Source organism: Polyodon spathula, chromosome 19 (genome assembly GCF_017654505.1).
Source record: "Polyodon spathula isolate WHYD16114869_AA chromosome 19, ASM1765450v1, whole genome shotgun sequence".
Classification (NCBI taxonomy): domain Eukaryota; kingdom Metazoa; phylum Chordata; class Actinopteri; order Acipenseriformes; family Polyodontidae; genus Polyodon; species Polyodon spathula.
Genome location: NC_054552.1, coordinates 3417465 through 3432372, shown reverse-complemented (window position 1 = coordinate 3432372; position 14908 = coordinate 3417465). Strand labels below are relative to the sequence as shown.

The following is a 14908-nucleotide window of genomic DNA, read 5'->3' as shown; positions in this document are numbered from 1 at the left end:
TATGAATAGACAACAATAGTTATGAATAGAAAACTTAATGCATTTGAGGCCATCATTTGTACAAAAAAGCTTTCTAATGTAGATGCAGTGCTGCATCACTTTGTTTTGTGCAAGAATGAACAACGTCTTAGGAAGTGTTCAGTTTTCATAATACATTTTTCAGAATGGTAAATGGTAGTCAAACTAAGTCTATGGTGGTACTTTTTAAAATGTTATCATATCTATCGTGGGCTAGCGATTTACAAAATGTATTCATTGTGAACTGTTTTCTTGTTAACACTTCCACGTTGAGCTAGCTATAATGTGATTTCATGTCATGATCTGTTAATGGCACACATTTTTCAGAATACGTTTCAAGATTCATTTTATCATGATTGTGCTTTACTTTCTAACTCTAATCAACACAGGTCTGGTGAGTTTTTGGGTTAGGTCATTAGGGACAATGTGGGTGCGTTATTTCTGCACAAGCAGCAGTAGATACAATGGTAGGTTTAAAACACGCTGAACAAGTGTAAAAGAATAAACCTTTTGGGTATATAGCCTTTATCAAGCCTGAAAAAACAATGCATCTAGTCTGTAAAAATAGTGAATAGAAATGTGAGAAAAAAAAAAAGTTATATTTCAAATAGCAGGGCTAATGAGCTGCAGTTAGTTTTTTTTAAGGTCCACACAATTATACTTACCCACACTAAACTTCTTTACAAATACTGAAAATTAGTTTTATCAGTTGTTATTCAGGAACCCAATCAGATGTATTGCAATGGGCTTTGTAAAGACATATCCATGCAGCAACAGCTATTTATATATATATATATATATATATATATATATATATATATATATATATATATATATATATATATATATATATATATATATATAGACTTTGCAAAAGTCACTGTCTGTTAACATTTGCTCTGTGTTGAACAGAAATGTATGAGGTTTAACCCTGATGCTACAGTGTGGGTTGCTAAGCAACGGATCCTCTGCACGCTGAACCAGAGTTTAAAGGATGTCCTGAACTACGGTCTGTTTCAACCTGCCAGCAACGGACGAGATGGGAAGTTCTTGGATGAGGAACGTCTCCTTAGAGAATACCCACAACCAATCAGCAAAGGAGTCCCATCTTTAGAGGTAAGGGTTCGTGGTAATTCTGCTCTCTTTAAAAGTTAAATATTGTTATTTGTAAAATGTTGAGGTGTTGATGGAATTGAATGAAAACAATTATTCTGTTAGTTATTTTAAATGGACCCTTTGTCAGAATTATAGTACTAATGTTACAGGGTGAAGGCTGGGTGTCTTGGTTTTAGAGCTTTCAACCTAATTTCACAGACAGCAGACATAATCTATAATGGCAGTGAAAACTGTCCATTACACTAATATGTTAGTATTTTTTCTTCATTATGATATACTGTACATCCTGGTATAGCCATGGCCTTTTTTATGGCATCGTTCTGTTCCTTTTGAAAATATGCTAATCACCTTTATTTTTTCTGATTTAGTTCCGTTACAAGACGAGAGTCTACAAGCAAGCAAATATTGACGAGAAACAATTTGCCAAACTGCACACAAAGGTTGCTAAACTTTTCAAAGTTCATTCTGTTTTATTTTTTATCATGCGTTAGAATGCTGGTAGCAATCCACTGATTCAAAAGAGAGACAAGAACAGAGCTATTGCATTCAGGACAGCAAGCAGGAGCTTAATTCAATATCAGGTACATTAGCATCAAAACTAATGTGCTAAGGCTTTGTAATTAAGCCCCAACACGCATCACGTTCTCCAAAATTGTTTTGGCAAAGCTTACAGAATGGGATGCATCATGCAGTCTTTCATCAAGACCCTTTCACCAGCTGATAAATACAAATCATCTTTTAATTTAGAAAATTGTGAAGGAAGATACTGCCAACAGCGCTGAGTTGTAATCATAGAGCAGAAATAGGTAGAGAAGGAGGACGTGCTAAATCGGTGTTAGATACAGGAACACACTCTTAACTTGCCTTAACCAATTCATTCCTGGACACAAGGAGCAAAATTAACATATTAATTGAAATTATTATCTCAGTGTGTATACAGAACGAGATTAGTTTGTTCCAATTAAATTCAATAATTTGTTTGCAAAAACGCCATGCAAATATAGTAAACAATCTCTGAGCTTGCTATTAATTAATTATTTAAACAATGTTATCAACCTCTCACAATAACTGCAAGTTTAAGTTGAAGTTTCTATCTAATGAACAGGATTTGTGTGTGTGTGTGTGTGTGTGTGATCTCAATATCATTGCATCTGGGGATTATATATATTTTTTAAACCTACAGTATTAGGTGAACGTCTCGTACTAGCGTCTGATGGTCAGGGATGCGTTACACCAAGGTCATGTCACATGAGTGCAGTTGACATTACCGGGTTATATGTTACAGGGCCCAATTAAAGGTACTGTGGCAAGAGTGGATTTAACACACAAATTTGAAGGTACTTGGCTCAAGCTGGCCCAGTGTGGTGGTTGTTTCACATTACAGTATAAATGATTGAAGCTCAAACTTTCCAATACTCTGAAATAGCTTTCACGGTCTGACTCACAGCCAAAACACCTTGGGTTCCTGTGGGTGTCATCAGACAACATGACAAACTTGACATATACAGTAAAATAACGGTGAAGTTGTATGGCCCTGTGTTTCTGTTAGTGCTTGAAATATTTCATAAAGCTGCATTAAACTGCAACCTGATGTCTTTAAAACCACATTGCCATGCTTGTTTAGGAAATGTGATTTAAATATGCAAAACAATAATAATTTTGCAATGAATGGAAATTTCAAGAGTTTCTAGCCCATCATGACACCACCTTACCAAGGTGAAAACGTGGCCTAAAGCAGCATTGAGGCACTTCCACTTGTATCATCCTGGGATCCAGCCTCTAATCTGTTTTAAAATGGCCTGAGATTCAAAAGGAGAATTTGTTCCTGGAATATTTGTAATCAACTCTGCATGTTGTTGTGGAGAAGCTGCTGAAAACCTTCAGGCACAGCGCACTTACCCATTTTTCTTTTTATCTTTATCTTTTGTAGGCCAACTTAAGAAAATTTATGGACCACATACATCATTGCCAGATAGATAAAATTATCAAGATGCTTGAAAGAGGACTGGACCCTAACTACCATGACCCAGAAACTGGTGGTACAAAAAGATTAGTTATTATTATTATTATTATTATTATTATTATTATTATTATTATTATTATTATTATTATTTGTTATTTATTTGTCCTCCAATTTGAAATGTTCAGTTATGTTTTTTCCTCACCACAGTGAGTCCCCACACAGCACAGACGTTCTGAGTGCACATGAGCATCCTCCGATCTCACAAGCCTAAACCCAGAATCGCTTTTACACCGAGTAATCCAGAGCAGAAGTGGATGGGCTACCGATCCCAGAAGACAGAGATCAGCCCTGCTTCTTACCCATTCTGAATATGCTGTGTCTGGCTAGTAGGGTTCGTGCGTGATGAGGAGAAGCAATCTGTCAGCGCCATCGCTTTAACTGGATGAGCCACTATAAAATTACTACTACTACTACTACAGAGTCCCCAGTGGGAGGCCCTGTACTCCCTAGAGTCCCTAGAGGAGCTGGGAACCTGTGACGGAGGGTGCTGCACAGAGCATTCGCGTCAGTAGCGATCCTGCATCACTTTTCCGACTCGGACGCCGCACGCCCTTTCTGCGGACAGTCCGGGTCGGTGGATCACATTTATTTTCTGTGAGCCTCCTCCAGAAGAACCTCCTGCTGCAGTTCTGACTGCATTTTTCACCCACTCTTTTTTATTTCCGGGCATCCTGTTCATGACTCCTGGTGAATCTGCTCCTTTGCTCTTGGTAAACTTGCAATTTACAAAACCAGGAAGCGCAAGATCATCGGGGGTGTTCGGGGACCTGATCCCTGGTTAATTTTGAGCATGCCCATGCAGAGTCTGCTGGTCACATGATGACCTTTGTTGACCAGTGGGCTCTAAATGGCAGGCTCTGTACCATCGATTTTGGATCTATTTTACAACTGAACATTTAATTTACAGTCCTTTACTGGTTATTTTTGTTAAATTTGGTAATTGCCTGCCTTTGTTAGCACCCTCCTTTTGAGAATTTCTTTTTTCTCCAACTGTCACTCGACAGCTGGAGTAGTCCTCTAAAGGGTAATTAAATAGGACTACTACTACTACTACTACATTGATTTTTCTGAATTAAACTACAGAATAAAGAAAACTATCCTAATGTATGTACTGTAAGAAATACATCAGTAAGAAATACCTCAGAATAAATGTGGCATTTCTAATATCCTCTAAGGTCAGTGTGTTGCAGGGGGACAGGTTAATGGTTAAACTCTAGTGTACCAGTTGTACTTGGAGGTTATACATGATTCTGAGAGCTGCATTGAGGCCACAGAGGTACGTTAAACTTCTAGGTCCCCAGGATGTGGTGAAATAATTAAAAGCAAACCAGAAAAATAATGCATTTATTTAAGATTATCCAATTATCCAGATAATTTGTACACATGCACATAAGGTGCTCTTCAATCCTATAAATTTCTTTGCTGTATTTCATTGCAAATTAAAAAATTATACAAGCACAAAATAAAAAAGTTATTTTATGGCTAGTCTACATATATAGTTAGGGAAACAATACGCGTTCCAAGTGATCTAGCCCACATTCACTGGAGGGGTATAACAAGTTAATGGTCCAGAAAATTTGAATTTGCTGGCATTCATACACTTATTAGCTTTTTTCCAAATTTTACAAAAGGTTCTGCTGCCTAATGAACACAGCTTTGACACAGTATGGATTATTAAATTAACAGGGAGATCAACTGAACTTTGCTTATTTGTTGATGTAAATGGGATGCTCTGAGTGGGTGTCCACAGAAAAAGCCTCCCTTTGTGTCCGTCCTGAAATTCTGAAGTTCAGTCCATTAATATACCGTAATGTATTGTTGCATGCAGTCAGGCTGTGTTAAGCATGAGAGACAGCAGAGGGAGAAAGGGGGAAGGCAGCTGGTACACTTCAAAACAAATACAGGCAACACAAATAGAAAACTCCAGGCTCCTGTACTCATGCACTGAAATTCTAATGCACCTGAACAGCTGAATGCGCAGTTAACTGCTGGGAGGAATGGAACAGATGTTTGGAAAAGTAACAAGTACAACTGATTCATATGCCAGTTAAATCTGTATGTTTTTTTGGGTCAAGAACAGACTTGTATTTGAACAGTAATTAAATGCCAGATAAGTTGTTAGAAAAGAAACACAGTATCATAATTCAACCAGAAGGTATGAATTTCAAATGACAATGGCTGCTTGTCGGAGCACACTGTTTCTTCATCTTCAGTTGGTTTCCTTATCAATGTTTTCGATAGCTTTTATTTAAAAAAGAACTGAGGGTAGGACTTTGACTTTTTTGTGGCCCCACTACATCCAGTTAGGCTTTACTGTGCCATATCTGTATGAAACTGGAGAGCTTCATTATTTTAGTGTTGTCAATCCGTTAAGTACCGCATTCCTTTGAATTTAAGACGCAGCACAAATTTCCTACCTTCAATTTGAGGAAAAAATAAAACATAAAATAAAGATGCATTGACAAAGATACAGCCTCAATTATGCATATAAGAAAACGACGTATGGAGTCAGTTTGCAGCCGTCTGCTGTCACACAGAGCATTACAGTTATGCGTTGCTTCTCATTTCCAGTCGTGATCACTCGCACCTGTTTTTCTCCCATTTTGTGAACTGTGGTATTTAAAAAAAAAAAAAATGTGGTCACATAAAACCCTACGGAGCTTTAAAAAAAAAAAATATATATATATATATATATATATATATATATATATATATATATATATATATATATATATCAAAATCAATCAAGTTAGAACCGATTGGCTTTTGTTGGGTGTTGTCAGGTTTGGGTATGATGAAGTTCCTCTCCAACTGCAACTACAAGTTGAATTCACTGTGGGATCCCTTCTGCAGTGACACCCTTAGGGAAGACTGTCGAAAATTAAATATTCGACTATCTGGTTAAATCAGGGACGTAATAAATGCAGTAATCAAAATCGACAGGGCGGAAATTTATGACAAACCAGATGATTTAGTTGGGTACCGATGGGAGCTTCATCTTTTCAGCAGTGCTAATTCCTCAATAAAACAAGAAGTTGGAAAGCTTGTTGTGAATTTTGAAGCTTAGACCATTATCATCAGTTAATGCAGATGGTGGTATTTTGGCATGTCCTCTATTAGTTTATTCCAGAAACATTATTGTTTTGGAATGTAATTTTTGTATGCAGACTGTATAAGTGAAGTGACTATCTTTAATTATGTGTACTGTAAATCTAAACAGTAAACTATGACCATAGATTTGACTACTTAACATGGAATGAATATGGGAAACTAAATCCACATGAATTAACAGGACTTAATTCAAAATTAATGACTTCAGAACTCAGAGGAAGTGTAAAAGATATTCATGTGTTATTTCAGTCAGAATTCACTATTAATTTGTGTCCATTATTTTAAAGTGTTACCGTATGTTGTGTAAAGGATTGATTTTAAATGGAATTATTTTTTAAATGGGCAATTTTGGAATTTAAACTTTTGGTTTTACATCGGTTTCTGGCTTCAGATATGTATTACCTTCATAGAATAAATGCTATCCACGAAAACTCAAGCTGAAGGGTTCAAAATATTGATATTTCTTTATTCTATAGACATTACACAAAGAAATTATTCTAATCATGTCATCTTTTTTTCTCTGTGTAGAAACTCCACTGACCTTTGCAGCTCATCTTGACAACACGGTAGAAGTCATAAAAGCTTTGAAAAACGGAGGAGCTCATTTAGACTTTAGAGCTAGAGATGGAATGACAGCTCTGCATAAAGCTGCTAAGTCAAAGAATCAAGTGGCTCTTACAGTAAGTTGAGTATTTTTATGGAAACTAGATTTCAGCAAGTTTAGCTAACTCTGTTGTTTAATGCCTCTACCAAGTTGCTCCTTAAATCCTGTTAGAGCGGCACAAACCCTTATGCCAAGCCATGAGCAAGGAATAATTCTGAAACTGAGTCCTCTAATTAAACTATTCAAAACTCAAACAAAAGCAATTCAATCATTTCCACGTACAAACACCTGGATTCGTGTTCCCGTCAGGGTTGAATATGTTTTTTTGTTGTGTTGTTAGTCAGTAAGTTAGCTGATTATGCTGTACTTGCGAGTGTGTCTGATGTCCTGTGAATGTGTTCTAAGTGAGATCATTGTGCATGTTGAAACATGCTGTCTGCTCAATACCAGCCATAATGAATTAAACTGTTTTAATTTCTCAAATTGGTGTTTTTAACATGGTTCTGCGATGGACAGAGCACAACCAAAACACAGCAAATGCACTAATTGCATTAACAGGCTGATCTTAAAACCAATGGGTACACTTTCTTGCAGGCTAATAATATTGGTTAATGTTAGAGATCTAAGATAAAAACAACTTTCCTAATTATACTGTGTGTGTATGTAACATGCGACAAAAGTGGATCAAAAGTTGTAAAATGCTTTTTGAAAATTAACCTGTAAGAGTCATCACATATGCCTTTGACCTTCATTTATATATAATCTGAGTGACTTAAAATAGGAGTGCATAAAAAATAGGACCAGTGTAGCGAGTTTCAAGTTACAATAAGATAGAAGATTAACTAGATGAGCCAATTATGTGTCAAAGCTTTAAACATTTAAACGCTACAGTGATTTGCAAACTTGCATACTGCTTGTCTTATAGCTTTTCTAAATGCAGTGATTTGAAACTAAATACCCTCTCAATTAAAAAACAATTTGCAAATTAGCCTCATTTGCAAGCAATCCAAGCGACTAGAGCTTTGATAATGGGCTCAAAAGTATTGTGGCATGACAACTCATGGCACTAGGAAGATTTGAAAATGGTGCAGAAATACTGGGTATTTGAAAAATGCAAAGGATTGATTGGGGAAGCTGGAAGTAGCAAGCTACAGTATATATCCTGGACCTCTTGAGCAGTTAAATCCGAACATTAGCGTGTCTGGGCTGTCTCCAGAGACACACATCAAGTTTAAGCTTAAAATAAGTACGTAAAATACAATAAAATCTGTATTCATTTTCAAATCTGATTAGCAGATGGTACTGCATGCCAAAGATCCATAATAAAAAATTAGGGACTATTTCGCTTTACCCACTTCCCCATTTAGAGCTATCATATATCTTTCATTGATAAGGTAGGTGCAGCTAGTTTCTGTTTCTGGGATTAGTTGAATAGGTCTTGCATACTCGTATCTTGCTTTTCAATATGCTGGTGTGATATTCAGGATATAAAATGCTGTTAATTTAAGACCGGTAATCATCTTTCTTTCTTTTTTGTTGTTTGTTTTAGACACTTTTAGAATTGGGAGCTTCCCCAGACTACAAAGACAGCCGTGGGCTTACTGCTTTGTACCACACTGCCATGGTAGGGGGGGACCCTTATTGCTGTGAGTTACTGCTGCACGAACACACCACTATTAGCTGCAAGGATGAGAATGGATGGCAGGAAATCCACCAGGTAAAGTAGACAACTATGAACATATAACAATTTGAATGTAACCTCGCCTGGATGTATCAGATTAAGTTCTGTAACAAGCACTGGAAAACTGTGTATTGTTTGCATCTTCAAGTTGACTGTTAAGAAAAGCAAGATTGTATTGTATGTGAAACTATGCTGTCTGGCCAATCAATACTGCACTCAGAGAATGAGGTGCAGCTAAATTATATTGTTGACGAATGCCATAATTGGCCCCGTAGGAGATTGATAATAAGATGTTTCCAGAAAAAAAAAAAAAGTTTGAAAGTAAATAAAAAAGGTGGTCAATAATATGTTATGGCAATTACATCTTGGACTTGTAGGGAAAATGTGTAGGATACATTAAGGGAGAAAATTATAACTTTCTAAACAAGGATAAAAGCAGTATCAGAGTACAAAGGAAGATGAATTATGATCTTTTCTGCAGAAGATAAATTGATGAATAAAATGAAAAATTATGTAATTCTGCATGTGAAAATGGAATGCTGACACCATGCTTGAGATTACTTCCATCCACTGCTTTGGCTGTCCTAGGAAGTCATTATTGGTAGTAATTAGTGCAATGATAAAGGGTTTATGTTTCATCATTCTGTCACATTCTCACAGGAAACAAATCCTTGGTTTTAAATCAATGTCTGTGTCTATTCTACTCTGGAGTCTGAGCTGATCTCAGAAGTTAAGCCACAGCTAAAGGGGGTCACGATGGTGCTGGGGGTAGGATCTAGGTGGCCTATTAGATGTTAAATGTAGGTCTTGTTAACTCTGGACTGGAAATACCATGACACTCTTTCAGTGAAGAAGCAGTGGTAATAATACCACTTTAAATGAGAAAATAATGCATTATTTGTTGGTGTTCTGTCACTTAAATAGTACCGTACACAGGAGTAACAGCCTTATTAAATGATAGCCTACTTTCAAAATTGAGTTCCACAAAATAATGTCAATTTTATATTCTCTCAGTGATATCATAACTTGTTCATCTTAGCTGCAAAGTTACATTATTAAAGAAGAGTGCTGAAGCATAGTATTTTTAAGTTTAGCATTATTATACTCTAAATTGGTGCACATTTTGAAATCAAGTTTGCTATTTAGCTTTTAATAATGATTTTTATTTAATTTTTGTAGGTAATTATCTTTTGCTACAATTCATGGCACAGCAACAACATATTAAGTTACTGCAACTGTAGTGGAATAAAGCAAGCCCTGTAGGATTCTGTACAGAGTAATTCTTTCTTTATTGATGTGTTTGTTTATTTTACATCCGGTGATATTTATTGCTTGTTGCAGAAAGATCATTTATTTATGATTAGAACAGTAATAAAAAGAGCTAGTTATAGTTCTAACCATGCAACAAAGCATAACAGTACAGATCATGCCATAGTAACCAGCATGAAAAGAAAAGATCCTTCATTGTTGCCTAAGGCACATCAGACACAATTGAGGCTCATAATGTTCTTCTTCTCTCCAGAGCTTTACAGTATCTCACTGCACTCCATGTGTTTTAAAGCGCATGCAAAATCAATTACAAAGAAACATAGCCATTGAAATACAGTAACTTGTTATAACACACAGAGCACGAAAAAGCCCTAACTTCAAGTGCAAAGTGGAGGAGCGTGCACTGTGTGTATGTGTGTAGTGTGGATGCATGAATGTATGTATTACAGTATGCATGCCCAACTGATATCAGTCCTTTTACCAGTTTCAAATGAATGGTCAGAAACTAAAGTATGGGTTAACTATTGTAGTATTAGTCTTCCCATTAAGAATGACTTTTTAAATGCTGTAATAGAGCTACAGTTTATATAATATGAATTGTCATTACTAGTTGCCCTTTTGGCAGTCCTTGAACTTGTAAATGCCAGTCAGTCGGTAACTAATTGAATGCTGTAAATGCTGTGTGAGGAAGCAGGGAGATACTGGAGCTGTGTAATATAATAGCAATTAGAAAGACAGTCTGAAGTGTGTTCTGGTGACAGAAAAGTTTACGCTCTGTGCTGAATGGTATCTCAAGCATTGCAAGGACTTATAATAATGGAGTATTGAGTCTGTAATGGACTATTTAACATCGCCATTGTTAATTGAAGTAGCGCTTTTTACAAGTCAAGCTGTGGCAAAAAAGCGTCTGAAATGACAGACAGCCATGTGTTTTGCAAAGAGTTGTCTGTATGTATCATGCTGTTGTAAAGTGCTGAGGAATGTTCATATTGTATGAGTGTTACTGGAAAGAGAAACTCGTCTACAAAAGAAATGCTACCTATTTTGTTTCAGACTCAGTAGAAGGTGATATTGTACAGTATTCAAAAACCAATTAAAGGAGAGTATTAGTATCTGGTTGGATAAATCCTATGGCGCAGCAACTGCAATTGTTTTACAATCGGTAGAGTTTATCTTTAAGTGTTAATTCCATCGAATAAAGGTAACGTACTGTGTTGCAACACACATGTCTCTGTTCTGTTATTTTTTTCCTCTTCCTCACACAACATAATTGCAAACTGCTACTGTTTTACTGTCTTTAAGTAAAAGTCAATTGCAACATACATATATTTATCTTTACACAGTACTCCAAAGCCAGTTAGCCAGTTCACCAGTTCACCTTTGACTGCCTGTTGTGTAAGATATCTGCCATCTAGTGGACATCTGTAATATTTCAACAGCAGGAAACCTAATAAAGCTAAATACACCCGCAGCTGAAATAAAACATCAAGTGCCTGTTTCACAAAGCACTCATAGGCAACTACTAAATCCAGATTGATTCTATAGAAGTTAACCCTAATCACACTTTCATCACACAAAATAGCCTGTTGTATTTACATAGTCATCCCTGTAGTATTCTGTTCTGTGCATGTAAAATAATTGCCAAATTGCCCTTGTTCTAGAAGGTTTTTTTTTTTTTTATTGTTAGTTACCACAAAAACTCCTCTCTTAATAATCATAGAATATTTTCATAATTTAATGAGCATCCCTCTGGGGACAAGCGACTGCAGTTGCCTAGCAACCTAAAGCACAATCCTTGCATGTTTCTGTGGCATGGGGGAGGCCCGTCCCTCTACTGTTGAAATTCTGAAAGTGCAGATTTTCAAATTCAGTCAAGTTACAGTTGGCCTAAATTAGTTCAGAAACTTGTGGAAGAGCGCTCCGCAATTAAGTTATTTTCTTTTGTTTTTTAATCCGGTAGAATTGCTAATCAGGTCGTTTTGGTGTGTAACTGAAAGCATTAATGATGGTAATGGATGTCAGCATGCTTGAACAATGTGAGTGGCATCTAATATGAATCTCTTTCTCACAGGCATGTCGTTATGGGCACGATCAACACCTGGAGCATCTGCTGTTTTACGGGGCTGATATGAGTGTTCAGAACGCATCTGGAAACACCGCTCTGCACGTCTGTGCACTTTACAATCAGGTGAGAGGCGAGCCCCCAAATCGAAATAAATATGCAGCGACCAGTGAATAAAACAGATGAAACCCGAGACTCTTCTTTTCCCGATAGTAATTATGAAATGTATTTTTGAATCATTTGCCTGGTTGATCAGTACTACCTGATGGAGATGTTAATTGGAGCAATAGTTACAGTGTGATGATTAACTGAAATGCATTTGACCCTTTGCTCACAATGTAACAGTTAAATAATGCACAGTGTAGTTGCAGTGTATTTACTGTACCTGTGTTTTGAAGTATATCTGAGATTTCCAATGTATTGTGTGGACTTTCCAATTCTTTTTGCTTTTCCCTTGCATGTTCTTATGTTCATGTGTGGGCAGTACATTCCACTGTAAGTGTGGGTGGATGCATTTAATTAGATGGTGTCAGCTTATACTGTAGACGATCACACACTGTAAGCTTTCAACCATGAGCATTATGATTTCCTACTAAAATGTAAGGCAAAATGGTTTGAAAACGTAGGTTAAAATCTATTTAAATGCTAAAACGACCATCAATAACTGTTTTGTTTTATGTAATAGGGAACATTACATTTATCAGTAATGGGTGTTTACTGGAACCCTGTAAGTCTTGCTGTTAAAATTATCATTAAATTTAGCAGTAAATGTTTCAGAAGCAGCTGTGTTATTTGAATTACTCCTCTATACTGACTGCTCTGAACTAAAGCTTATCTGTGGAGTGATGGCTGAAGAATCTAATTACTCACTCCACTGGTAATGCTGCTAACCCAGGGGTTAAAGTGCTCCAGAACATATGTCAGGAAAAAAGACATGAACATGTCAAACGACAATGGGCTTTACATATTAAATGTTTATGTTCTGGCTCAAAACCCATTGAAGCAAGTACTAACCCAAAGTTAGTAATGTAATGGTTGATTGTCTAGACCTACCATCCTCCCTTGGTCACAAAACCAAAACACAAATTATCAGTCTCTGCTTGTGAATGTTCAGGGCTGTAAGAAAAGGGTGTTCAGCCACATGTCGGACTGACTGTGCCACCCTTGTCTGAATTTGAGTTTTAAATTCAAACTAATTTTAAAGGAAATCAAGAAAATCAAAGGTTAGCCTTTTGATTAGAATATCATTGTGTTACGCATCTGTAAAAAAAAAAAAAAAAAAAAAAAAAATCCACCTTAAAGGCTTCAGACAGAGATGTTAAGTGATACTGCAGATTGATTTCAGTTATCTATTGGATTTATGGTTGCTAAGTAACGTGTGTTCCAGTGGAAAAAACTAAAATGTTGTTCAGTGTGATTCAGTCTGGCAATGCACAATAACACCAATTGTGACTTTTTTTCTTTAATGAAACATTATTAGCTTCAAATTACATTTGCATATATATATGTATAGTGAGACAAGGAGCAAAGAAAGGGTAGTTCTGTGGAACACAGGACTACACCTCCCAGAACGACACAGGCTGAAAAACGCTAAGTCGATTACTGTTTAATGACAATTGTTAATTTTTTTTTTTTTTGTAATTATCCCCTGCTAAATTAAAGCCAGGTGCAGGGTATTTAAAGAGAACTGGGCTGCTGGTATGTGTACAGCTGTACTTATAGAAGAAAGGTAGTGTGAAACATTTTGTTTGAGTGTGCTGTGTAAAACAATATTAATGCTGTTCAGAAATGTGCTTTTAGGCCTTTGTTTATGTAATGTAGTGATGACACTTGTACAAGAGTGAAAAGTTTTCCACTCAGCTTTCCACTGATAGCTGCTTCTTAAAGCATGTTCAGTAGGGGTGGGAGGTTGCTAGTATTGTTTGAAGCAATTTTGGCTTCGCACATTTGTTACAATCATTAGGGCAGTGTCTTGTAGTTTGTTGATCAGATTCTCTGTATTCAGCACGTCTGGCTACAGGAAAATTGTCCTGGGCTCATTCTTGCTTACCCTCCCATGCTTTATGACATGTATTGCACCCCAGCTTTTCAGATGAGAATTAACGTATATTACCTGAGTTCTTTTTTGCAGAAGAGCTGATTCTGGTAACTAACAGTAGCAACCTCTTAATTTCACTTGCTTTAAGCATATACAGTACCATAACAACACTATATTTAAAAGATTTAAATGGAGCTGAGCTCTTCTTTCTATCGGTGCTTTGAAATCTAATTTGCTGTGTATGGTTTTAAAGGAGCAAGAAGAGAAACTGGTTATAAAAAAGCGCAGACTGAGCAGTTGCAGCAGCAACAGCAGCATGGTGTGATTTTAAGTGTTCATTCGTGGGTGGGATGATGAATCTAGAAGTAGGTGTTGCAGTGCTAACATAACAGATTTACCCAAGATTGTGATGTAGTCCTGGTTCTGTTCAGTAAGGTGATTGCCATGCAGGCTATACTGCAGGTGTATTGCAGCTGAGAAGCTGAAACAAACACCACCCTTAGTAAGGAAAAGGGGAGATGAGAGTGGGGGTGGTAGTGGAGGCTGCCAAAGATAACATTTGTTACCAACCTCCAATACTGTTTCTCATTCACAGGATAACTGTGCAAGAGTCCTTCTGTTCCGTGGAGCCAACAAGGAGATTAAGAACTACAACAGCCAAACCCCATTCCAGGTACTGTAACTGTTTTTTTTTTTTTTTTCTTGTCTATATGTTTAAAAAAAAAAAATAATTAAATGTAAGAGGAGACAGGAATGAAATGCAGTAAATGACTCATTTTGCTTTTGAAGTTGTTAAATAATTTGTTTAGGCTTGATAGCAGTTTTAACTGAAAGTAACAGGTTGAAATTCTCTTTGACCTTGGGAAGAAATCTGAAACTAACTGCCCGAGGGTGGGAGATGCTGCTTTATCTATCCAGGACAAGCAGTACTGTCTCTGGTTCTCTGCTTTTGGTGCTGTAACCCCTTCAGTACCGAGTACATTTTA

General features: G+C 36.7%; 1 protein-coding gene across 1 annotated transcript in view; it reads left to right on the top strand.

The window, feature by feature from the left end:
- The window catches only part of LOC121295037 (SH3 and multiple ankyrin repeat domains protein 2-like), a 116482-nt gene that overhangs the window by 14344 nt on the left and 87230 nt on the right, over positions 1-14908 (top strand). The window contains exons 3-9 of the mRNA XM_041219324.1: positions 931-1134; positions 1503-1574; positions 3065-3173; positions 6797-6948; positions 8422-8589; positions 11894-12010; positions 14518-14595. Coding sequence (XP_041075258.1) covers positions 931-1134; positions 1503-1574; positions 3065-3173; positions 6797-6948; positions 8422-8589; positions 11894-12010; positions 14518-14595 — 900 coding nt within the window. The remainder of the gene's footprint in view (positions 1-930; positions 1135-1502; positions 1575-3064; positions 3174-6796; positions 6949-8421; positions 8590-11893; positions 12011-14517; positions 14596-14908) is intronic.